The sequence below is a fragment of the Ambystoma mexicanum genome, chromosome 8, assembly GCF_040938575.1.
Source record: "Ambystoma mexicanum isolate Mex_15411 chromosome 8, UKY_AmexF1_1, whole genome shotgun sequence".
NCBI lineage: Eukaryota > Metazoa > Chordata > Amphibia > Caudata > Ambystomatidae > Ambystoma > Ambystoma mexicanum.
Window position 1 is genome coordinate 1,545,503,003 of NC_090929.1, and position 25,558 is coordinate 1,545,528,560.

Below are 25,558 nucleotides of genomic sequence, written 5' to 3' on the forward strand. Positions count from 1 at the left end.
CGGAAGCAGCAAGCCGCTGAAATCCTAGCTAAAAATATACAGACGGATTATGTGATGCTGCACAATATCGAGATTGCATCTCAGAAGGAGGCAAACAAAGCTTCCAGTGGGAATGGACGTGTCTCCAGTGGTGCTTCCCAAGGATCGCCTAGGCACCACTTCCCCAAGGACTTCGTCCAAACCTATGAGGACGGGAGCGATATTTTCAACTGGTTTGAAAAGCTGAAGTTAGCTGTGCACTTCCAGGAGGTGGAAGAGGTGATGTGGGGTGCAGCCCTTTTGTGCCATCGAACAATGGTTGGAGCTCTTGTCATTATTCAGTTGAGTTTGTGAGGAGAAGCCTATTTATTCCAAAGTGAAGGCAACAGTCCTCAGGAAGTTCTGCAACAGCCCAGAACAGTACCTCAAGACCTTGAGAGAGCTCACTAAAAAGAGGAATCAAACCTTTAAGGCATTCACACATCACTCTCTGAAATATCTGATTGGTCGGGTCACGTGTATAAAAGTATACTCATAAAAGGCCATGTTTAATTTGTTCACAAGTGAGAGCATCCTTAAACAATGTGAGATCGAGTTTCATCAGCATTTAGTGGACAATACTATCACAGACCCGAGGGAGCATGCAGAGGCAGCCAACAGATATGTATCTATTTGCATCCAGAAAAACATAAAATAAACAATGGACAGAACATCCACACCAGATGGCAAGGGGTTGAGAATAGTACATTCAAAAAGGTCAATGGCAAATGTGTGCACCCTCCTGCTAAGAAAGGGCCCCAAAACCCTGAGGAGTAATTCCAGACCTTCATCTTCCACTCCCACAGAAAATAATTGTGAGAATATCCGTAGCACTGGGGCCCTCACATTCACAGCTCCACAGGTCTGCCTTACATCTGGAGATGAGAGACATAGGAAGACAGATACTGCCTACAAGGATATAACCAAGCTGGTGGTAGTTAGTGCTATACTCATGAACGAGGAGGCAGAAGATTTTGTAAATGTGGGCATATAATATGAGGCATTCCTATTAGGCAATGGGCAGCCAAATCCACCCTATTATCACTATGCAGGAAACATACTGGGTCTCTCAGCGAGACACCTGTTCCTGCTAATACAGTAATCTTCTTGGACCGTGTGTTCATAAATGGGAACAGAGTCTCAGCACTTTGTGACACTGCTGCTAATATAACCACTCTCCGACAACAGTGGGTGCGTGCAGAACAGAACATCCCTCAAACTCCAAGCCTATTATGGGGGTTTTACAGTTTTACCAACAACTGGCTATTCTGAAGTTCAACTGTAAGTGGGAAACCTCACAGCTCTGTGTCGCTGTAAAAGATGCCATTCCAGTACACTGTTTATGAGGAAATGGTAAATTCAACATCAAAATTATTGCTGTGATCACACCATCAAGGGCTAAGGAGGTAGCCCGGGAAGCATCCCTGGTGGTCATGACTCCATGTGCTCTTCCAGCTGGGGTTGGGACCACTGATACTACCCAGTTCAGATCTAGAGTCGACAGAGGTGCCTGATCCTGCTGGACTCGGCCTAGTGGCCAATGAGATACCTACAGCGGAGGCATCAGATTCAGCAACTTCAGGGTTTCCTGCAGGTGTAGAACGAGAACCTGAGGGGATGACACAGAAGCTTCAGACATTAAGAGTCTCCCAGAGCTAAGAGACGTGTCTTTAGCTGGGGGATTGAGTCAGGCTGACTTTTACCAAGCACTGTGTGATGATCCAACTTTGGCAGATCTGAGTGAGCAGGCAGAGAGGCAGACCCAGTGAGAAGCTCCTGGTATGTTCATGGTGCACTGGGATAATGGTATCCTGTACAGTGATCCCAGCATGGGTCAGCTGGTGTATGGTGGTTCCCCAGTGCTACAGGAGGTTCCTTCTGGATTTGGCTCAAGCATTCCATTGGCAGGTAATCTAGGAATGAGTTAGTCAACCAACAGGTTGTCAGCCATTTCTACTCACCACAGATGGTGATAACAATCAAAGGATGTGTCCAGTCATGCCACACTTGCCAAACAGCTAGCAAAGCTGGCGGAGTCACATAGGCCCTCCTAATTCCATTTGAGAGGATAGGTATGGACATTGTGAGTTCTTTGGAGCTCCAAAGCTCCTCAGGAAACTGGTACATATGAACCCAGGTACCCTGAGGCTATACATTCGAGGAACATCAAAGCCCCTGTGGTGGTCGAGGCCCTCATTGGAATATTCTGTCATATAGGATTCCCTAAAGTAGTCATTTCTGACAGGGCATCCACATTCATATCTTTGTATGAGTGTCAAGTAACCAAGAGGTTCTCCACAGCCTTTCAGCCACAGACCCATGTGCTTGTTTAGTGCTTCAATAAAAACCTAAAATTCATAGTAGCTGGCTTGGAATTACCCCTCAGGAGAAAGTGGGAAATTCCCCTATCATGCCTCCTGTTCTCCTACTGGGAGGAGCCATAGAACGGCGTTGGGTTCAGTCCCTTCGAGCTCCCGTTTTGGCCATCTCATTAGTGGTCTGCAAAGCCTATTACTTGAAGGATGGGAGGTCAATCCGCGAAAATCCTTTCCATGACATAGTGCACTATGTACTTGGCCTAAGATCCAAAATGGCCAAATGCAGAAAGCAGAGCACCAAGATCCTAAAGGCTGGCATGACAAGAAGGCCACCATGAATGAGTACACGCCAGGGCAGTCAGACCCAGTACCAATGCATGCCAATTGGACTGGGCGCTATGTGGTGCTTTAGAAAACACTGAGGTTAACTACCACATTGTAACTGAGGCCCCGAGTCAGACAAATCAGTCTTCCATGTGGCCCCATTACAGCTGGCATGAATCATAATGACCCAGGTCTCTGATGACGAACGTGAAGAGGAAACCGATTCCCTCCCAGAATTGTTACACACCAAGCTTACTGACGGGTCTCGCAAGGGAGTTTAGGTCTCCCCAGACCTCAAGAACAGCAATTGCAGGACTGCCATCAGCTGCTAAATCAGTTTGCATCACTCTTGTTCCTGACTCCAGGGAAGATACATTGGTGCAGGGGTGTTGCTAGGTCTGGAATAGATCCAGGGCTATGCTAATTTTGGCACTGTCAGGACTGGAAGCTAGCTAGCCTTTTTGATTGTAACCCCTGAGCTTCTATCTTGGCAACAACCAAAAGAGCCGGGGCTATAGCTCCCTCAGCACCCCCCCCCAGCAACGCCTCGGCATTGTTGTGTCCATGATATCAACACTGGAGACAGCAAGCTGGTGAAAGGTAGGAGGCACCGGGTGTCTCACAATGTCAAGTACACCATCAGGGAGGACATCTGCAAAATGCTGGCCCTGCCGTTACTGAGCTAACACACAGATCTGAGCTAGGCCAATTGTGCTGATCCCCAAAATGTACATGAAAGGGAAAACTAACATTTGTTTTTTATGTGGAATGCAAGGGGGCTGAACTCTTCCACCCAGGCAGATGCCTATCCCTAGGGCAGATTTAATGATTTACAGGTTGGACGCTGACAAGTTCATGAGTACCTTCATGGAAGTCAAAGGTACTGAAAGGTCGTCTGACTGATCAAACAAGAGAGAGGTCAGCATTCTCCACTCCAGAAGGGCACTAACATTTCACTGTCATGACTGTTGGAATACGGAATGCTCCTGCCACCTTTCAGATGATGCTAAAACAGATGCTATCCAGGCTAGAAGGCTTGAGAGTCGCCTTCCTAGATGTTGTTGCAGTATTCAGCCACACCTGGGAAGACCACCTATCACATCTGGAATAGGTTTACCATGCCAAGCCAAGCAGAAATGTATCTTGACTATCAAGGCTTCAAAGTGCCAGATGGCACATGGGACTGATTTATTTAGGACACCAAGTGGGTGGCGGTAAGGAACATCCTCTGCAGGTCAAAGTCCAGGCAGTGGTGGATTGGGACATCCACACCGCCGAGACTCAAATGATAACCTATCTAGGCATAAAAGGCTACTACAGGTCTTTTATTAAGTGGCAAGGGACTCTCACCCCTCCCATGCAATGATGCAACATCAAATAAATGGCTGAAGAAGGTCACCTGGACCACTGCCTGCCAGTCCTCATTCCAGAGCTTGGACGATAGCCTGGATTTAGAGCAAGAGTTTATCATTCAGACAGACACATGTGATTTTGGTATCGGTGTAGTGCTAGCACAAATGTATTCTGAAGGGGTATTACAACCTTGTTCATGTGGCCAAGAGAAAGCACAACTGGGCCACAGTTGAGGAGGCATTTGAGATAGTTTGGGTGTTATGCAAGCTGAAGTTCAACATTATTAGGACTCACTTCATTGTCCAAATATACCACATACCTCTTCAGTGGCTTATGGCCATGCGGGAATCCAAAGTTACTGCATTGGGCCATATCACTACAGGGAATGGACATGGATATCCAACACAAACCTGGGTCACAGCACTCCATTGCAGATGGCCTCAGTTGATATTTTCACCAGGAGGATGAGTCTCAACATTTTGGCTGGATTCGGGTGATAGATTGACATGTGGCAAGGGTGTGAAAGATCTGGCTTTTTGGATATGTGTTCATTAATATAATGATGCGGGTAATTCCATCTCTGAAAGGGTAATCTGATGATCTGATTCTTCTTTCATGAACTCTATGCCAAACCCACAGAACTTGCAGAGCTTGCTCTCCGAGTGGCACAGAACAGGTTCAGAAGTCACAGGTGCTCTTTTGACAGCTGAAAGCCAAGTATCTGCAGCACATGGGCTGCATTTAAGATATGCACCCCTGTACCAAGACTATGATGATTATATTTAGCCCATGCTGATGGCATGATAAACTCAAAATGTATCCCATTCCTGAGGTAGGCCATGGTGCATAATTTTCCTGTGAGCCAGCTCAGCTGTTGAAGGTGATATGTATTCTTGCCGGACAGGCTGATTCTGCAAAATGACATTAGAGGAACCTGACTGCCAATGTATCTTCTTTGATCTCTTTGTGATTCGATGCACTTTGGAACAAAGCTTGAGAATAATTCACTGGACCTCTTTTGGGAGAGTTTAACTTTCCAAAGCCCCAACCACTAAGGTGACAAAAGAGCAGTCAAAGGCAGAGGAATGCTTTGCCCTCTACCCACTCCCAGGGCACATTGGGGAGTCTCTTGATATGGAATAGGACATGCCACTTTGCTCCAGAGTCTCCCGAAATCGAAGAGTAGATGTTGAACAGACTCTCCTGTCCTCAAGCCCCTCAAGTGGGTCTCATAGCAATTGGGGGAACAGATCAACTAAGGCTCCCCGTCCTGCCCCCTCAACACTGGTCGAACTAACATTCAGCTGCAATCATCACCAAAGCATCCCACTGGTGCTGCTTTTCGGTGGTCCTCTGAACCTTTCAAACAAGTGTCTGCCTCTTGAGCCCACTCTATGCTCAATCATGTCCTTGCTGAGCCATTCACCTGCTAGGTTTGAATCAACCGATCAACACTAGGATCCCAATCAAACCACAGGAGTGTCACTTGCCAACTTGAGACAGAATTTATACCACAAATCGATCCAACTCACCCTCAAACTGCTACCTTGGCAAACCACCCCTGGGTGCAATGGGATAAATGCTTTGAAACTCACCACCTTCTGAGTCCAACCACTAGAACAGCACTCATAGACCATTCCCAGCAGTTACAACCCGCTCAACGTGGCTCAACCTCAAACAGATCCTGGTGAGCATCCTGACCACTAATGTGAAATTATGCATTCAAACAGAACAGAGCTACTGCATTGAAACATAACAGATGCTCGCTTGTCGCTTTGGCACAAACAATCTAACATACTCAAACTGAACTTGATCCGCTCTCATAACTGCTGGATGCTAGGTTTAACACCATCAACCTGCCAAAGACCTGAAAAAAGGTTCTATTCACCAATAAATATCTGCTTGTTCCATGTTGGGACCTAGAGGCTGGTTAAGTCACTTGTGCACCTTTTGCGTCCAAAGACATATCATTTGTGAAGTTAGTAATTTGCCTCTCACCCCTGGTTCATACTCAGAGTTCTACATTCTTCTATAAGTTGCATATTCTCTGTTTTGAGGGTTGTGTGCAGTGTTTAGTCTGTATATTTCTCTTGCAGATGATGCGTTTAATTAAAGTGTTGTAAGGGTGCAGAACCATGATGCGTACACAGTAGTGGCACACTTCTTCGTAAAAATGTTTTTTAATTTTTGTTTTGGGTTTATTATTAGGGTAGTATACAGTTAAAAATAAAATCTACTTTTAATACCACCGTAAAAGAAAGCATCCAAATTGAATCCAAAAAACATTCTAAAAACAGAAACATACTCACTCAATCTGCATCTGCACACGCAATCCCAAAATGTCCATATTATTGGCAATTATTTTTCATAAAATAGTGGAAATTATAATACATGTTTCGTCACTCCCACTCATGAATAGGTTCCAATTAGTCTCTGCTGTCAGGTTCCCATCCAAACCAGCTGAACTCAAAGCCTGCGTTCAAAGCTTCATTAGAGAGGTGCACTCTGTCAGTAGGTGTTTAACTGTTTCCAAGAAACTTTTGCTGCACAGGCGTCAATGTCTACATTTTCTCGTGATTTGTAACCAAGCACCCATTATCTCAGAGGTCTTCACAGTCTTCATGGTATTAAATTCCAATCATGGATAATCCCACACTAAGGGGATTAGAACGGAATATGCTTTCAAAGTACTCAGTAAATACTGCATTCCGCCAGGAGTCAGATCAAGTAAGATCAAGTAATACCAAGTAATACCAAGTCATCAGCATAAGCCATCCATGGGAATAGAGTATTGCCCATTTTAGGTTGAATAGAAGAAGGGTTTGAGATGGCCTCTTCTGGGTAGGACAGATACATGTTGAACAACATGGGGGCAAGGATGCACCCATGCTTTAACTCTTTCTGACTGGGTATCTAATCAGTCAGCCCCCCATGTTTTTAAAGGCAAACCTTCACCCTGGTTTGTTCATCGAGGGATATAATCGTCTTCAGCAGACCTAAAGGGATATTCTAATTGTGCAGTTTCCTCCACAGCCGCCCCCTAGACACTGGGTTCAAGGTTTTGCTAAAGTGAATAATGCTGCATACACAGGAATTGTACCATTAACCAGGCCTGCTGAATGACGTGGTCAAGGTCATACCATTTATGGAGGTGTTAAATGGGATGATGTTGTTCAAATCACCCCAGAATCCCAGCTCTTCTAAAATGACTCTTGCAAAGTATATTAACTGGAGAATCTAGCATTGCCAGTAGACTGTATTTAACCTGTTCAGTGTGACTTCCTTTTTTTAAGACTGGGACAATTATACTGTCCCGCCAAGACAATGGTATGGACTGTATCACACTGATCCAGTGAAACAACCATTATAAGGCGATGGCCCGGAGTTCTGTCAGACTTGATCAATAAATTGAAAGTACTGTCAGGGCCAGTTGCCCGTGATGATTTGCTAGTCCTAATGATACCATGTATGTCCCTAAGGCTTTTCAAGAAGAGCCAGTTAGTGGTGATATTAGCAGCAATGGAGTTGTCAATTCAATCTCCTCCAGCTGTCAGTTCAATATAATTAGCCCAAACCTGCTCTGACACACCATTAATGTCTCTTACAAGTGGTTTATTGCCATTGATGATCTTACAAAACGTAGTGGTATTGTTGGTTAAAGAAGAGCAAACCAATGCCTGACATAGAGACTAATCCACCTGGTATGCATGCCATTTGAGCCATTTTCGATGGTAATTCTGTATGATCTTTACTCTGGTGGCATGATTAAGTGGGTGGAGTAGTTGGCATGCCAAGACATAAAGGGCTTTCCATATGCTCATTTTCTTGTCTCTAATATGTTAATCATAAAAATGTTGGTAACATTTTTTAGGACCAATACCCACTCTAGATAGAGTTGCTAAATTGACAAAAGTGCATGGCTTCATGCTCTCTAGATATGTTTCATAATTGGTGATAGCAAGTTTGGCAACCTCCAATGGGTGTTGGAAGTCAATGGACATAGTGTTCAATATGTAGTCAGTTAAAGTAAGCTGAGTCAAGTGAAATGCTGTCCCATTTTTTCCATTACCCCAGGAAATCCTGTTTATAATTGAGTTAACCTGAAGTGTCCCGATTGGAACAATACTCAAGTAATGACTGAGGCTTAAGATTAAGGCTGGCAACATTGGATAATGATTGCTTTCCTGTCATTGGAACAGGCTCATAGCAACAATTAAGGAAGGTGAGTTACCAAATAAAGAGGTAGTCTAAGATGCTACTGCTATGGTGCCCAGTTCTAGTAAATTAGGACGGCATGTCAGAAGCCCAAACCAGCCATATATATCAAGTACACCCATTGAGTCCCTCTATGACAGGCCCTATCTATTCTGCCACTCGATGTAGGTGATGGCGCTAAGTCCATATATGGCCCCCTTAAATTGTCATCCCTCAGGATTCTAGAGTTACAGTCCCCACTAAGGGTTGGAGTCCATCTGGCCTGAGAGCCAAGTAATTAGTTCCTTGATTACTACAGCATGGCAACTCAAGTAAGGGAAGGGTCATAGATATTAATGATAATTAGCTCCCTTAAGCCCTCACCGTGGCATTCTTGAGGATGTAAATCTCTGCCAGCCAGAACGTTTAGGGATATGCTTGAGATTTCTACCAAACCGAGTGGTTTCATGACTCCAAAAACCAAGCCGCCTTTAGTGCACCCTCTTGGGCCCTGAGTGGCCAGTTTTGACAGTGTGTTCCATGAGTCATTCATAAAGGCTCTGTTAACCAGGTTTGTTGTAACACTATCGCACTAAGGTTGTCAATGTAACCTAAAAGACCATCCTCTCTGAATAGGTGCATGTGTACGCAAATGTTCCAACTAAGGAATCAGAAAGGGGGACTAGTAATTAGGTTGTCTGTACTTTTCAACAATGGTAGGCAGCCATTCTCAGTGACACTCCTCCTCCCTTTCCCTATGTCCACAGACCCACCCTACCATATTTTGGAGCTCGCCCATTTCTCGATGTATAGCTGGGGGGACCAGCTGCAGGCGTAAGTCAGGGTTAAAAATCCTCCCACCTCTATTAGACATAGACTGAATACACCTGTTCTGTGCAAGACCAAGGGGTGATACTCTCCTTTCATTTCTCAATGTGTTTACATGTCCAGTAATGTGTCGGCTAAAATTATTTAATTTACCACATTAGTTGTGCATCAATTTCCAAAATATAGTATGCATAACCAGGCCGTTTTAAGGCAGGGCAGGAGTCCATAATATAGTCAAAAGTACTTTCTACTTGAAAATGGACCATAGAAGTAACTTGTTTAACATTTTCAGAAGAGTTCACTATTCTAATGTCCTCACTTCTGAAGAAGTGTAAAGGAATAATTGTATAGGACATCAATAACAGCAGTGAGCGGTTAAAAAAGAAACATTTTGCACTGCAAAAAAGACCTCTGATTTGTAAGACCATAACTTTATCAGTTCTTTCAGAGACCAGTGATTTAGATCAGATCTTTGTTTGCCAGTCTCTTGGGTACATTTGAATCATAACATTCCTAACTGAAGGACTCATCCCACATCCACCTTAGGAGCGTAAACAGCCGGACTCAGAAACAACCTTTCATGGTTGTAAACCGGCACCTACACCTCAGTGTCTGGAGATTTTTGGTGATGGTGCTGCTGGAGGGAAGTCTGATTTCCTTGCTTTCTTTTACCTTGACCTGGTAATGAAACACCGCCTTGATGACTTGGAGCAGTCAACCGATTGGTAGCAGCTATTACTGCAATAGTAAGTGGTGGAGGCATAGTGTTGAGCACAGGCTAATTTTCTCCTTCCACAATAAATGATATGTCAGCCACGCATTTTGTAAGTTTGGGCCCTCCATCAAATGACCCTTATGGACAGCAACAGTACTGGCATTGGTTGTGTTTGAGGCATGTGAGTGCATAACAGGCCAGATACACATATTGGGATCTGACATGGTGGTGAAAGGCATATGCCTTTTCCTTTTGGCTGAAAGATTGTCATACATAATAGCTTGTTTAATCACCCTTTTATTTTCCATTTATACCAAGTTACTGTAGCAATGTCCACTTCGGCAGTGGTGATTCTGGATAATATCTTGCTTTTCTTCTGTTGGGCCAGAGCAAATTTCATTAGTGACATTATCTTAGCATACGTTTTATCCAGGATGATTGTGTGAGCATTGTTGGTATTAGTAAGAATGTACTAAGTACACACAATGTATTCAAGTATGTTGCCTTGATTGTCAAGTTTTTTCTCAATAGTATCACATTTGGCTATCAACTGGGAGAGTACATTTTCCAGACTATTAAACATTGCCACAGATGATCTACTGCATTAGGGATTTGCAGCGTGTTAATCAACTCGTCATAGATCATTCGAAATGCTGGTTCAGGCCGCGGGGACAAAGTTCATTCCCAAGAGTTTTGCACACTGGACTCAATCAAGTTTGAAGTGATTCTCTGTTGATTCTTATGGGTGTTTGTGGGTGTATCTGGCGATAAAGTGCCATAGCAGCCATAGCAGCATCAGTTTCCAGATCAATCAACAGCGGGCTGGTATCTAAATGAATTCCAGGCAGGCCAGGCAACAGGGGGCTTACAGGCATCAAATAAGACTTCTGATTTTCCTCAGAATAGTTTGTTACAAATGCCTTAACTATTGACTCAATGGTTTTAGAACTGAGGAAGGGGAGCAGCACAGCAAGATCCTCTGCCAAGTCAGAGCGAAACTCAGAGACAAAGCTGACGTCGTTAATTGGGGTAACATCCCAGACATTGAAAAAGTCAGTGATTGTCGTGTCCAACAAGGAGATCCCTTTGCTAGTATCTCCAAGATTAAAGGTCTTCTGGGGACATGTTTGTGGTAGTAATCACAAAGAAATATGAACTTGCTACACCAACAGAGATAACTGTAGAGGCAAGAGGTTCATCATGAATACAAAGAGGGGCAGGAGGCATAGTCCAATGACAGGAATGCAACCATTATCCAATGCGGCCAATTATCCATGTCTGCATACTGCAGCCTCTCTTGAAACATGCCGATTTAGTGTTTCTGCGGAACCCACCATCTCCAAGTGAAGAGCGGATCAAAGGGTAAACCCCTGCAGTGACCACGCTTCCTGCTCTGCGAAAGGAACCCCCTTATAGCCTATAGGTTGTAGCTAAAAGTTTATGTCTAGATCAACAATAGCCACAGTTAGTAAATTATGTTATATTTATGTATGTGTATAAGTCGTATAAGGTGTATAAGGTGTAGGTAGTGGACCCACAAAATATAAGCAAAGTAAACAAATCCAAGAGAGGCAAGCAATCTCAATCCAGAATCCCAAAAAACCAAGGTTTAAATGCATAAGATAAAATAGGATAAATCAAATATATATGGTTTGACCCAAAAAAAATAACAACTGTTGATTCAGAAAAAGCACAATCAGCCTCGAAAATGAGAATATTGCAAATAGGCTGAATGAAGAGTGAGGTTCAAGCAGTTTTACAGACTTTCTGTTTTTTGGTAACTGTTCACTAACATTGACTTCAACGTGATACATGTGTGGTGTCTCTATCCAGTTCAGTTAATTTCACAATTTAATTCGGTTATGGCTTGATGTCTTTCCCATAAACCTAAACCATTTTCCATTAACATTGTTCTTTCTCTTAATCATGAATGAAGGATGTAGATATATAACAACAGGTCAAATACAATTCATTTGAGGATATTATTTTGGAGGGTATTATAACAGAATCAAAATTAGCAAGTTGGCCACCACGTGCCAACATGGGCCAAACATAGTTTTCAGTGAAATTGGCTGCCTTAGCTTAATTGACTTGGATTAACTCATTAACTCTTGATATTTTTGGGGAAAACGTATTTTTACTCTGCAGGCAGGTGTTTGATTTCCAGAGTTGTGCTATGTTTGCAATGTTTCCATAACATTGTAGGCTGTGATAAAGCATTGTGAAGCTGATTAACATTGTGACACTCACTCAATTGAATAGCCGTTTCAGCAATATTTGAGGGCTATCCTCCTGAGCCAGGGGGCAGTCATAGCACCATGTCTGCTTTTCCCTATCCCTTTTCCCAGTGTCCAGTAACCTACAGGTGAAATGGCATCCTTCACTGCCATGGGCTTCAGCTACCCCCAATGAACGCCACTCTGGTAATACGGGATGTATGATGCATCTGTCCATCTATCTGTGACTGCTCCTGCAGTGCCATACCCACAAGGCCACCACCACTGCTAACAGTAAGCTATACTGGTGGTGTTATCCAAGGCCTGCTGAAGGATTGCAGCACTAGTGCCGTATGCACACATGGCAGATTGGCTTGCATGGGCTCAGTGAGCAGGGTGGGGGGGGGGGCCTCTGGGCTGAACATACTGATGCATGCCAGAAAGCTCTCCCCATCCCGGGAGCATGCTATGGAAGAGTAGTCCTTGGAAGGCGGCATGCACGTTATAGGGCTAGCTAGAATATAGCACTGATCCATGTGCATGTGGATTGGAGTTTTCTTCCCACAGGACAACCCAGCCATTGCAAAAGGCACTTGACTTGTATTTTGCATCGGTTGCATTTCATTGTGCCTTCCTTCTACTTTGTAAGTCTTCCTCTGGCAATCTAAATTATTCACAGTCCCATGGCAAGGTGGGCATTGTTATTGGAGGTGTGTGTGACCCCTGTCCCAATTGAAATTCAACAGGTACTACTTCTGTCAGCCCTGCTCCCTCTGAAATGGCTGTGGGGGACAACCATTGTCTACTCCACCATTGCGCTTTTATTCTACTAAAACAAACACCTGCTCCCCCTCCTCATCCTTCTTTGGTTGACCCACTTCTCCCACGCCTAGTTCGCAACCCCTTCCTGCTAGAGCACACCAGCTCATCTCCTACTCCAAAAATGAACAGCTCACAGACATTGTTCAGAAAGGTGTGTATTGTAGCTGCAGCGACCATGTTCAGATCAGTCCGAAAACCCATACACCTCACCAGCCCCATCCACTACCTCTGGCAAATGGACCCCTTGCATTGGAATAAACCCTTGTAACAACCCTGCCTCTATCACCTCCTCTGAAGCCTCCTCCACCTCCTCGTAAGCCTCCTCGTGTGTCAATGACAAACACTCCTTTGTCAGACGTGAATCCTCTACTCTTCCTGAACCACTCCAAAATGGCTCCTCTGCCTTCGGAAACACCTGTTGTGACTGTAGCACTCATCGCCAAATGCACCAGACGTGCATTTTTCCATGAAAGGATCTCCACTTCCTTCTCTCCGTCTGAGTACCAGTCCCAGTCCCACACTTTACATTCCTTTCTTAGTACTTAAACCAAACAAAAACCCCCAAAAAGACAAGTGACTGACTACGGCACATGAATATGGCTTTATTTTTCTTGGCAAAGGACAAGGGAAGTGACAGAAAAGGAAGATATCACACATAAACTAGGAGGACAAACACACAGCCAAATGAGACTGTGGTAAAAAAAAAAATGAAAGGGCTTAGGTAACATTTTAGAGATTGTATAGTTTTTAAGTTGGCACAAATGAGAAGAGCAATGGGTAAAGAAACGGGAAAACATATGTTGTGTTATTTAAACTTTTTTGAGGGAAGGTATTGGTAAAACAGGAAAGATGAGAAAGAGGCTAACAAACACATGAAAAGCTAAAAGGAACAATAAAGGATCAACCAGCACTAAACAATAAAGCACTGGCAATCACCAAAAAACACAGGTTTTGAGTTAGCACTGGACACCTCTGCTCATACAGCCTACAAAGCTATCAGAATGAATGTGATTGTTAGCTGGGCCAGTTCAAGGGTTACTGGAACACTTCAGAGCTGACCAAATCTCTCCAAAAGAGTCAGTGGGCCTCATTACCCGGTAGGCGGTGAGCCATGGCGCTATTAGCGCCATGGCTCATGCCGGTAAAATACCGGCACCGCCTTGGCGGAAAGGGGATTTACCGCCCCATTCCAAGGTTGGAGGGGCGGTAAATCCCCCTTCCGCCATTGCCCTTCCCCATTCCCATTTCTGCCCCATAGGGCTCTATGGGAATGGGGAAGGCGCTAATTACGGCACCGCAATTTTGCGGTGCCGTAATTAGCTCCGAGGTCCCTTAGCGGGTTGGATTTTAACGCCTGCAAAAAGCAGGCGTTAAATCCCCCAACCCGCAAAGGGACCTCGTAGTAAGGCGGTAGGGATTTACCGGTACCGGTATTTTACCGGTACAGGTAAATCCCTACCGCCATCCGTGTAATGAGGCCCAGTGGTTCTGATTGGCAAACGTTCTAGGCTACGACTTATCTGTGCTCTCTCTAGACCACCTAATCTCAGCTACAGGGTTTGGTTCGACACACATGTTTGGCCAGGCAGAAGCTTGCCAAGAAATAGTAAAGTGTGCATCCTAATTTCAATCCTGGTGATTAACAAATATCACTCATCGAAGCCCCAACGTGTACAGTGCTATTGGATAAGGAAACATATATGACTATCTGAAAGAGATCTGTATGATAGGGAACCAAGTGGCAGCTGTACTTTAATGCAACAGTTTGTACCAACAGGTTTTTGGAAGGAAACGGACCTTGCAATCCCAAATCAACATGGAATTGGAAGCAAACAGTGTATGCTTCAAACCACAATTAACACACACTCATGGCACTGTTTGATTGGGTCCCACTTATGCACGAGGGAAAGGGAGGTCTGGGAAACAAAGGAGGCCCTGGAAATAATTCTCAGAATGTCCCCATAATAAACATTTTCAGCTAGCCAACCCCTTTTCCTATGAGAACATTTGGAAATTAAATAGGTTACCACACTAAAAAGGCCCAGAATGCAGAGGCCTACTGGGAAATCACCAGATTGATTGATGTTATTAATTATGCGCCTATACACACGTGTTTCAAGGTGCAACGAGTTGCCTGTGGGTCAGTCCAGCCCTGCATGGGAGGAGCACATGTAGAAAGGCCAGCGGGCCCATTGCCTTTGTACTAATAGAGGTGTGTTGCAGCATTTTAGACCAGCTATTACATGCATAGGCACACAGAAGTACGAAAGCGGAAAAGCCATGTGCTAATACTGTTTTCTGGCAGACGGCCCATTATTCCTGCTCCTCGGGTGGAGGACGAAAGAGTGTGTGTAGTTCACCCTAGAAAGCACTGATGATTCCACTGCACTTAACCCTTGTGAACAACAGATCATGGGAAAGGAGCTGGCCTGCACAAAAGCAAGAAAGAGGAACAACCCTGTGCTGCTACTGTTTTCTGGCAGATGGCCCAATATTCCTGCTCCTCGGGTGGAGGACGAAAGAGTGTGTGTAGTTCACCCTAGAAAGCACTGATGATTCCACTGCACTTAACCCTTGTGAACAACAGATCATGGAAAAGGAGCTGGCCTGCACAAAAGCAGGAAAGAGGAACCATTTCTGCTGCTACTGTTTTCTGGCAGATGGCCCATTATTCCTGCTCCTCTGGTGGAGGACATGAGAGTGTGTGTGGCTCACCCTACAAAGCATTGATGATTCCACTGCACTTAACCCTTGTGAACAACAGATCATGGAAAAGGAGCTGGCCTGCACAGAAGCAGGAAAGAGGAACAACCCTGTGCTGCTACTGTTTTCTGGCAGATGGCCCATTATTCCTGCTCCTCTGGTGGAGGACATGAGAGTGTGTGTGGCTCACCCTACAAAGCACTGATTATTCCACTGCACTGAACTCTTGTGAAAAACAGATCATGGGCATGGAGGTGACCTGTGTCTGCCAGCCCCACAACACTGAGTCCTCTCCATGGCACCAAAGTGGGATCTCTATTTTGCAGTAGGCTGAGATAGAGCTGAACTATGGCCATGATCTGTTTTGCACCAAAGGTGTGTGCAAAGAAATACAGGCTGGTTCCTTAAACATGGTCACCAGAGTTCTGGGGTGTTGGGGGTCAGTTGTGTGCATCACTGATCCACATGTTTATTTGATGTAGGTTGTCATGAAGAAAAGGTGATGCCATACTTTTCCTGTCACCCTGTGCACTTATCGGTTGCTATAGGGAAAACCAAAAGGTGATGGCTCGAAGGTTTAGAATTAATCTTAACCACAGGTGCAGCTCTGGGCCCCGCTCCAGAACATCGTTTTTCAGCCTGTAAAGCCACTACAGAGGGGGTTTCTAGGCATGCCATAGGGTATCGCCATGATGGGCTGTGGCGTATCGTTGATGGAGTGTCAGCATCATTCAGCGACATCAAATAAATCATACCGTTACAAATCACTGGTGTGCTGATCTGTCAGTGCTGCCGCCCTATCAAAATCAGGTATTTGGTAATACAGCCAAGCTGGCCCACTGAATCTGATTCCTCAGTAAATACAAGTAGGGGATCCTGCTCCTTGGTTCAAAACAAAACAAGAGGTGATGGCTGGAAGGATTAGAATGAATCTTAACCTCTGGCGTAGCTCTGGGCAACCATCTAGACCATTGTTCTTCTCCCGCCAAGCCTTTACAAAAGAGGAAAAGCCTTTACAAAAGGGAAAATACTATATGCAAATCAGGCACGGTCCCAGCCAAAACGGTCTGGTCTAGCCCATACTTCCTGGTCACATCCCTTCTGCAGGAGACATTTTATAATGGCTTGGCAGGCAAAGAACAATGGTCTGGAAGGGTGCCCAGAGCAATGGCGGAGGTTAAGATGAATTCTAAACTTTCCAGCCTTAAACTTTTTTGTTCTGCCTTGGTTCAAAGGCTTCATGCTTGCAAGGTGCAGGCACAGCCACAGAAGAGAAGCGGCATGAGGTATGTCATAAACAATAATATACAGGGGTCAAGTCCAAAAAATTAAAGTGGGGGACTCATAAACAAACTCAATGGGATGAGACGTCGCCAGAAATTAGCATATCAAAGTGAAATATGAACATTTCATTAAATTGGATTTGCATAACCACCCAAATTGCACGAATGGCATTTGCCTTTCATGAAATCAACACACAAAACCAAGAGAGAATATTTTCTCCGAAAGTGTTTTTGAAAACGTTAAAAGGTGTGCATGTTTCAAAATCTAAGAGCCAATACAAATGTTTCCCTGCAACTTGCAGTACCGAAACGGGACATTTCACCATTAGTTGTTTATTTTTCATCTGGTTAAATAGTGCAGTTGTGAGTGTCCGGCCAGAAAAGCTGACGACTGCCATTCGATCCGCGAGGTCGGGTTTAATTTGTAAATTCAAAGAGGACATTCCGGCGGGCGAACGCGCCAGGAAAGCTGGCATGGCGGGCGCCGCCCCTTAGTGGGGGCGGTCCAGGCCGCACTTCCCCCTCCCCCCCACGCCCGTAAGAGATAACGCGCCGGGGGGGCGGGAGGATGACGTAATACAAGGTCCGCCCCCCCCTGAAGGGCGCGAAAGCGGAGGCGCAGGGCCGGAAACCGGGGAGAAGCCGGCCATAAAAGCCCGGACTTGTGTGAGCAATCACACATCCTCCCTCGGTTTCCCGTCTCGCCGGAGCAGCGTTCGTTTTCTTGTCGCAGGCAGGCATTCCGCATCGTGTGCAGTGGACGCGAGGTTGGGGATAGGGTCGAAGGTGGTGACGGTGGTATCGGTGGCGTTCCATCGTTGGTAGAAGGAGGACGGGTATCGCGTCGGTGCAGGAGGTCGTGGACGAGTTCGAGGGAGTTCCCGGTGCTGCAGCGGTCGGTTCGAGGAGCAAACGTTGGAGGTAGGCACTGGGGATATATGTTCGCGGTGATGTGGAGGTGGGGTGAGTGAGTGGAGACGGTGTCGGGCCCGGTTCTCGGTGGGGGGAGGGGCATTTTCTGTCTTTATTGGCCGCCGTGCCGCATGTAGGTGCCTCTTGTGTTGTGCCGCGTTTATTTCAAGGGTGATTTTCAGGTGGTGTCTGTTTATAGGATGGCCTCCGAACTGCTGGGAGGTTAACAGGGCCGCCGTTCGTCAGTGTGCCTTACATGGGTGGCTCTTTATAGAAGGCGCTGTGCCGCGTTTAATTTCAAGTCCAAAGAATTTCTGGTGTTTGGAGTAGCTTCGTTGGTCTGTTCTGCGAGCTAGATTCTGTAGGAGCTGGTCGAGTGGCACAGCGAGCAGAGCGCTCGCTTTGATATCCGTGTAGAGCCTGTTAGCGCAGGTTCGAATCCCGGCGGCGGGCCAAACTCAAACTTTTGCATCCGCGGATACCCAGAGGGTTCATAGCACTATAAGTAGTCCCAAAAAAAAAAAAAAAAATAGTATTGAACAGGACGAGTGGCACAGCGAGTAGAGCAATGCTTGGCCATACATTTTATCCTCATGTTCATGCCAGAGTCTGCCGATGCGGGTTCTGGTCCCGGCGGGGCCGGACTCAGCCCTTCATACGTCGGGAGTCTGCTGACGCGGGTTCGATGCCGGTGGGGCAGCCGTTCGTCCTCCGGGGTCGATGGATGGGTGCCACACACCGTGGGTAGTGGTGGGGCAGCGCACAGAGACCCAGGGTTCATAGCGGTATAGAAGTGCGAAATTATTATTATCTAAACTGGTTCCGTCAAGCTACCGAAGTGGCGGGTTCGAGTACCACCCCCCCCCCCACTTTTAAGGGCCCCACTTTTAGGGGCCCCGCGCCTCTGGTTACAAATATGTCTTGTCTGCCCCCCCTCCCTTGACCCCTGACGACCATAACTTCTTTTGTCCTGGTTCTAATACTTCTAATGGGCCTATTGCGCCTTTTTGTCACGTGGCAGGGAGCATGTTGGTCCCCTTATCAGCCGCTGCGGGAGTACAGGATCGGCTTGGGCACCAAAGAGTGGCGGGGGACACTGTAATTTGGGTTGTGAATGCACTGTGTAGCTGCGCATGACGTCCATATTATGCCCAAACAAGTATGTTGTTGAGGGAAGTGCATGCCTACACGGGGTCGCCGGCCCATGTGTTGCTCAATGGTTTTGTGGCATCATCGCTAGGGGAGGAAGAAAGGGACGGGAGATGGAGGCGTCAAATTGTAATGGCATCATTTTGGTCTGGTGGGATCGGAGGATGCATGCATTTGGCGACAGTCTGTGCGAGTCGTGTGGACTTCGGGGGGCATGCGGGGAATGCCACGGGGCTGCCAAGCTGCTGTCGCTCTGGGGGACACATGGGGTTCATGTCCTTTTTTCATGGCACTGGAGTGGGGACTCCGGGGCTGGTGGCGCGTCTGGAGGGTCGTTCCCGGCCCTGTCCCCCTCGCGTCGGGTGACACCCGGGCGCGTGACCCTCCCGGAACCTCGGTGGCGTATTGCCGGTACGGGGTGGGTTGCAGAGGGAGCGGGGCGGACTGCGCGCAGTGGGGGGGACGTGCGGGGGCATGGCGGCGCGCTGCCTGCGACCTGGGAGAGATTGGTGGCCGTGCAGGCTTTGTTGCGCGCTTCCACGAACCTCGTCTGTGACTCGTTCATTCCGTCCTCGGATGCAGCGGCGGCGGAGCTGTGGCGGTCACCCGGGGGCTCTAACAAAGACCACCTCCCAGCCTCGGTGGCCATGGCGTATGCTGAGCGCATGAGACACACTGGTCCCGGAACCGGCAAGGCAGTCAGCAAGCGGAGCCCGGTATTGCGTCACCTTCCCGCCCCCCCGGCGCGTTGTTTCTTGCGGGGGGGGGGGCGGCCTGGACCGCCCCCACTGGGGGGCGGCACACGCCATGGCAGTTTCTCTGGCGCGCAGCCCGCCGGAGTGGGAGGCGGAGGAGGGAGAAAGTAAATAGGTGTGCTGACGCCTGCCGGCTGGAGGAGTTGCGGAATGCTGAGTTGTTCCCAGCTCGGCTCCAGAGAGCATGTTTACCAGTGCACAGATCAGACAAGCAATGCAAGGGGCCGAGTCGGTTTCTTGGGTTGAGATAACTGCTGACTCGGTGTTTACCACCTTTTTATTGTCGTTGTTACTGGTTGCGATGTGGGCAGATATCTGTTAATTCACCCAGTGACGCTGTGCTCTGGCCCTGGGCCGGGCAGGGGCAAGTTCATTCAAATAAGCCTCTGCTTAGGCAGACTGGGCGAGGAATGCCGGTCTTGTCTACACAGGAATGTGGGGCTGTACCTTTTTTCGGGACAGAAATGTACCCACCACATATCTTTGGATTTGAGCATGGGGTGTCCCATTTCACTAAATAATTTTCGTGTTAACAATGTTTTATTTTATTGCAAAGCCATTTATGCATGCAGGTTGATCGTCCGAGAGTAGTATGGACTGGCCTATGTGGGAACTAGGCTATATTCTGAAAGGGCGGTTTGGTCTGCTAAGGACCAAAGTTCGGGGGGAGTGGGGAGACAAGAATGTTGATGGAGTTTCAAAATGTTCAGCTGGCACTGCAAGTGCAGCCTGTCTGCGTTGGCACAGTTTTGTAGTTGCAAGATAGTTGTTAAGGGACCTCTGCAGATAGCTAGGTTGGGTGCATTCAGCAGGTGGAATCAATATAGGAGCAGTGGTGTTGGCCGCCGGGATATATATCAGATCACGCTCGTAGGATGAAAGCATCAGGAAATGTAGCATAATTCAGTGGGAAATAGCACAGGCATTTGGTCGTAGACTGGATTACGGTAAGATTTTAGTACCAACAGATAATGCGAACAGCCATAGGGAGCCATACAGAGAGGGTATAATGCAGAAACATGTCAGACTCCGCTGCGGGGAGGGTGGGATTCGGGGCAATATTAGGGAAGGAATGGTGCAGGGCTGACTGGCCAAAGGCATGGGTGAGAAAGGGGTGGTGCAAAAACATCACCATGCTAGAGCTGTTCCCAGTGGTGGCAGCCATGCACATTTGGTCGCATGAGCTGCGAAACAAACGATTAGTGGTATGGTCGGACAATTTGGCTGTGGTGCAGGCAGTCAACACGCACACGGCTAAATGCCCAGCAACATTGTGCTTACTACGACATTTGGTTCGCAAATGCCTGGAGATGAATGCGGCTGTCAAGGCACGACATGTACCCGGGGTGGATAATAAAGCGGCTGATGCACTTTCTCGTTTACAGATGACACGGTTCCGGAAAGCACACAGCCTGGCCCAGCCCATCATGACTCCGTTCAACGAGGAACTATGGCAGTTAGTGAGTTGGGTCAAGGAATGAGAAAGCTCGCTTCCAGAGCGCTAGCAGGGAGCACTTGGAATAGATACAAGGCTAATTATGAGACATTTCTGTTGCACACTAGGCATTTGCAGGACGAAGGTTTGGAAAAAAGTGTGGATGGGTTCGTCCTGTGGGCGAAGGGGACGGGGAAATCAAGATCGTGGCTGGTAGGACATCTCAGCGCAGTGGCATTTCATAGCCAGCTGGCGGGCCAGCCGGACCCGACGAAAGGATTCTTAGTGAGAGCGGCAATAAAAGGATGGGACAGGGCAGGGGCAGTCACGGCAACGGCCCCCCCCAACATTGTAAGGAAACCCATTGATTTTGAGCTGTTACAAAAGGTGATGGCGGCAACCTCGAGGGTGTGCCACTCGCAATACGAATGCATTATGTTCAAGTCATGCTTCGCACTGGCCTTTTTTGGGGCGCTGCGGATAAGTGAATTGGTAGCCAAAGCCAAGAATGATTCTAGCGGCAGAGCCTTGCTATGGGGGGATGTACGCCACATTGGGGAGGGGTTATCGGTCAATATTAGAATCTCCAAGACAGACCAGAAGGCCAAGGGAAGCGAACTGCGGTTGGCCAGGCTAGGTCAGGAGGCTTTCTGTCCAGTGGTATGCACCACGGCATACTTTGCCATCAGGGGGGTGGAGCCGGGGTATTTATTCCTACATAAGGACCGAACCCCACTTACCAATTTTCAGTTCAGGCGGGTCTTGGAGGGAACTCTGGCAACTTCGGGGGTGGATCCGGGGCTGTATTCAACTCACTCATTTCGCATAGGTGCAGCGACAACAGCAAGCAGGGAAGGGCTGGGGGAAGACATGGTAAAGAGGATCGGGAGATGGTCATCGGATAAATACAAATTATATGTGCGCTAATGGAAGGAATCAAGGGGGGAGCGGGGGGTTTAGGGCGACATATGGGGTGAGGGAAATTATTCAGTATACATACGCTAACACGATTTGTCATGTCTCCACAGAAGCCACCAGGGTTTGGGTCGTGGGGCACTCCTTCGTGGCCCGTGCAGCGGCCAGAGCACGGCAGGCGTTTAGGGACGGGAACTTGGGCCTACGGAACACACAGATCAGCTGGATATACAAGGGTGGCTTGAAGGTCACATCCGTATGGGGAACCTTGGAACAGGCGGCAAGGCAACATCCCTGGCCTGACATCATATTGTTACATATAGGGGGCAACGATCTGGTGACAAAAGGAAGGAAGGACTTGTCAGAACTATTGCGAAAACTACTTCATGGGATGGGGAGTGGGTTCAGGGGATGTGAGGTGATGTGGTCGGAGATAATCACAAGACAGGAGTGGAAGGGGGCATTGCGCCACGGCGCCATAGAAGAAGCAAGGCGGAAAACAAATAATAGGATGGGCGGTTTTCTGAAAAGCAGGGGGATGATTTGGATTCGGCATCCCCTCATCACTATAAAAGTACCAGGGTATTTTGAAGGGGACGGGACCCACTTGTCCGGGGTAGGCACTGCTTTGATGTCTTTGGAATGGATGACGGCACTTCAGAATGCGGGATGTGTATGAGGGGCCCAAGTGGGGGGGCACCTCCCAAGATGCCAGCCATTTAACAGGGAGTGCCCTGTGGAAGCAAGCTGGGGGGGGAACTCTCCGCCGCCGGCAGCCAGCAGAGAGTCTTGGAGGAATCACAGGCCAATCCCTGAACAAAGCACTGCCAGCAGACCCACAGGGGAATAAGCAGCCAAGAGTTTAGATGCACGGCGCCCCAAGAGCAATAGGCTTGGGGGAGGCCCTGGGTTAAAAGGGGAGGGATGTAGGGGGCTTGGGAGACAATTCCAAGACCCAAATTGCGGGGGGGGGGGAACGAACAACAAACTAAAAAAGGGCAGCAAGTGAAGCTGGTTGGGGGGGAACAAGAGGAGAATACGGGGGGTTATGCTACCGGGACAAAAATACAGCAGGGGGAAGTCATCACGAAGGGGGGGGGCAAGAGGGGGGGGAGCTGGAGGAGGGAGTAAGAAAGGTAGGAACATCGGGGGGGGGAGCTCGGACAAGGAGGGCCAGCAAGGACAGGAAAGAGGGGGCCTGGCGGGGCGCAGCATAAGGGGACCGGGGGGAATGGGGGAGACAGTTGGGAAAGGAAGATAGTACGAGGGACAGGGAATCCGGAAGAGATATGACACCAGCTAAGGGGGGGACACACCTGCTAAGGCTGCATTTGGAGGGGGGGGGGCCTTTAGTGAGTGGGACCTGCGAAGTTTCTGGGGGCTCGGGGACACAGGAGGGAGACCTGGGGGGGGGGGGTTTGCATAGTGGGGGTAGGACTGGGATGCCAATAACCGGAACAACGCGAAGGCGTAGGGGGGGCTGAGTAAAGTTTGGTAAGAAAAGGTTAGATGGACGTCGCAAGCGACGACCAACTAGGCAGGCAGAAAGTGGGGGACGGCATCGGAGGGCGGTGCCGGCCCAAATACGGATACGTAAATAAATTGTAAGGGCACTTGTGGTGGTGCCGGTATAGGAAATTGTAAGGGCACTTGTGGTGGTGCCGGTATAGGAACCTGAACATTAGCGAGGCACCGCGTGGCTGCCGGTTTTAGCTAGAGCCCGATTAGGACACGGGGTAAGTGTGCGGGGGGGTCGGGCATCCGCAACAAAGACCTAGAAAATTGGGGGGCAGGGGGAAATGGGGGCAAAAATTGACATCACCAACGGCCGGGGTAGAGAGAGGTGGAAAGCCAGGGCTGGGCTCAATCCGAGGCGTCCACCGGACGAGGACGATGGGGAGGGGGAGGGGGGGGTAAGCCCTAGGTAGCCGCACTTGGAATAGTATATCAGTGACGGTGAATTACGGATCGCCTGTAGGATAACTCCAAGACTTTATGCAAATAAAGCTGCTGAGGCATGTTAACCTTCCAATCATAAACTGGTGTCATGTCAATTTTTTGCTTCCGCCTGCATGGGATGACTGATGCAGAGAGGGGGGGTGAGGGGGGTAGTAGGGATGGGGGGGGGCAAGAAGGGCCGGATAAAGCGGGGGGGGAAGGCAAGGCACTGAGTGCCCACGCTAAGGCCCCGATTCATGGATTATTTACACCAAAAAAAACGGGATTTGTGTGCCATTCTGGCCGTAAATCTCCATTTGTTAAACAGGGATTTGCGGGCAGAATGGCGCACACATCCTGTTTTTTTCAGCGCAAATAATCCATGAATCAGGACCTCAATGTTTCTCATTTTACCTGGGGGGACTGAGTCCACCCTCTGAAAAAAGTGAGTGGACTCAGTCCCCCGCATGTATCCTCAACTTAAGCCCTGATAATATAACAGCTTTGCTTCTCGTTTGTTTACAAGGTGAAGACGAGGTCTCTTGCTTCATCCCGGGCGTCTGTTGCCTTTGCTGTCTTTGAAACAAAGCGCCTGGAGCAGCGGAGCAGAAACTGACATGTCCTTCTCAATTTCCAACCCCAGGGATTTACTGTACCTTGGTGGCACCTGATAAGAAAACACGTCGTGTAATGGCAGTCCTGCCACGGCAATTTGCAGCCTGGGACCGCATTCAAATCAGAACCCAAATTGCATCCGTCTGAATAAAGACGGGCGGAGCGCATCAGAGGCGCGCGGACACACGCATGCCGAGGACAAGGCGCCCCGGGGAGGCGGACGGTGGCGCTGTCAGGCTTCACGCAGGTGCAGAGAAACACACTCGCATTCAGTGGGGGGAGGGGGCTGGTGTTGCGCGCGCGTGTGTGTAGGAACGCCGGCAATTAGCAGCTGCATGCATCTACGCACCTCCACAGCGAGCTCTCGGTGATGCTCCCCAGGTTGTAGTCGTACAGCTTTGTGAGAATGAGAATCACCTGCGGGCGAGAGAGAAAAGAGAGACAGTTAGTCTTAAACAATTACCGCCATTCATTCTAAACGAGACGGCCCGAGGGGGGACTTAGCATTCATTTACCGGACGCTGTGTAATTATTGAGGGAAATGCTATCGCGCGCGCTAATCTGACACGGATGGAGGTGCTTGGGGCTTCGACTGCTCCACCAACAGCGCAGCTCTGCTCCGGCCTGTCAGGATTCGGGCCTGGTGGACAGAAATGTTGGAACATGGGAACGCCCCGTTCAAAACAGTTTTGTAAATCAGGCCCTTGAGAGTCTTGAAATGACGCTGATGATACGACACCAGGACCTTGTCTGTGACATATGATGAACATGCTACACTGTTCTAAGGTAAATGCAGCTCTGCTGGCTTTGCCATCTAAATTGGATGTGTCATCTTAAACCACAACCCACTGTGCTGGGTTCCATGTGATAATGCCCCCGCAAAAATGTTGCCATCAAAAATGGCACTTTTTTTACAGAGACATTATCATTAGGAACATGGTGGGGGCGGGGACACCCCCGGAACCCCAACTTCTTTTTTTTTTTAAGGAAGCTGGGGACACCCCTGCAACCCGTGCTCCCATTTACCCAATATATTGTCCCCATATATACTGTTGCCTATGCCGT

At 48.0% G+C, this 25,558-nt stretch overlaps 1 protein-coding gene across 5 annotated transcripts in view; it reads right to left on the reverse strand.

Annotated features, from left to right (window-relative positions):
* LOC138473193 (VPS10 domain-containing receptor SorCS1-like) overlaps positions 1-25,558 on the reverse strand; it is a 3,088,785-nt gene that overhangs the window by 2,133,648 nt on the left and 929,579 nt on the right. For all 5 annotated transcript variants that reach the window (XM_069611754.1, XM_069611755.1, XM_069611758.1 and 2 more), the window contains exon 2: positions 24,843-24,910. In XM_069611754.1, the coding sequence (XP_069467855.1) occupies positions 24,843-24,910 (68 nt within the window). The remainder of the gene's footprint in view (positions 1-24,842; positions 24,911-25,558) is intronic.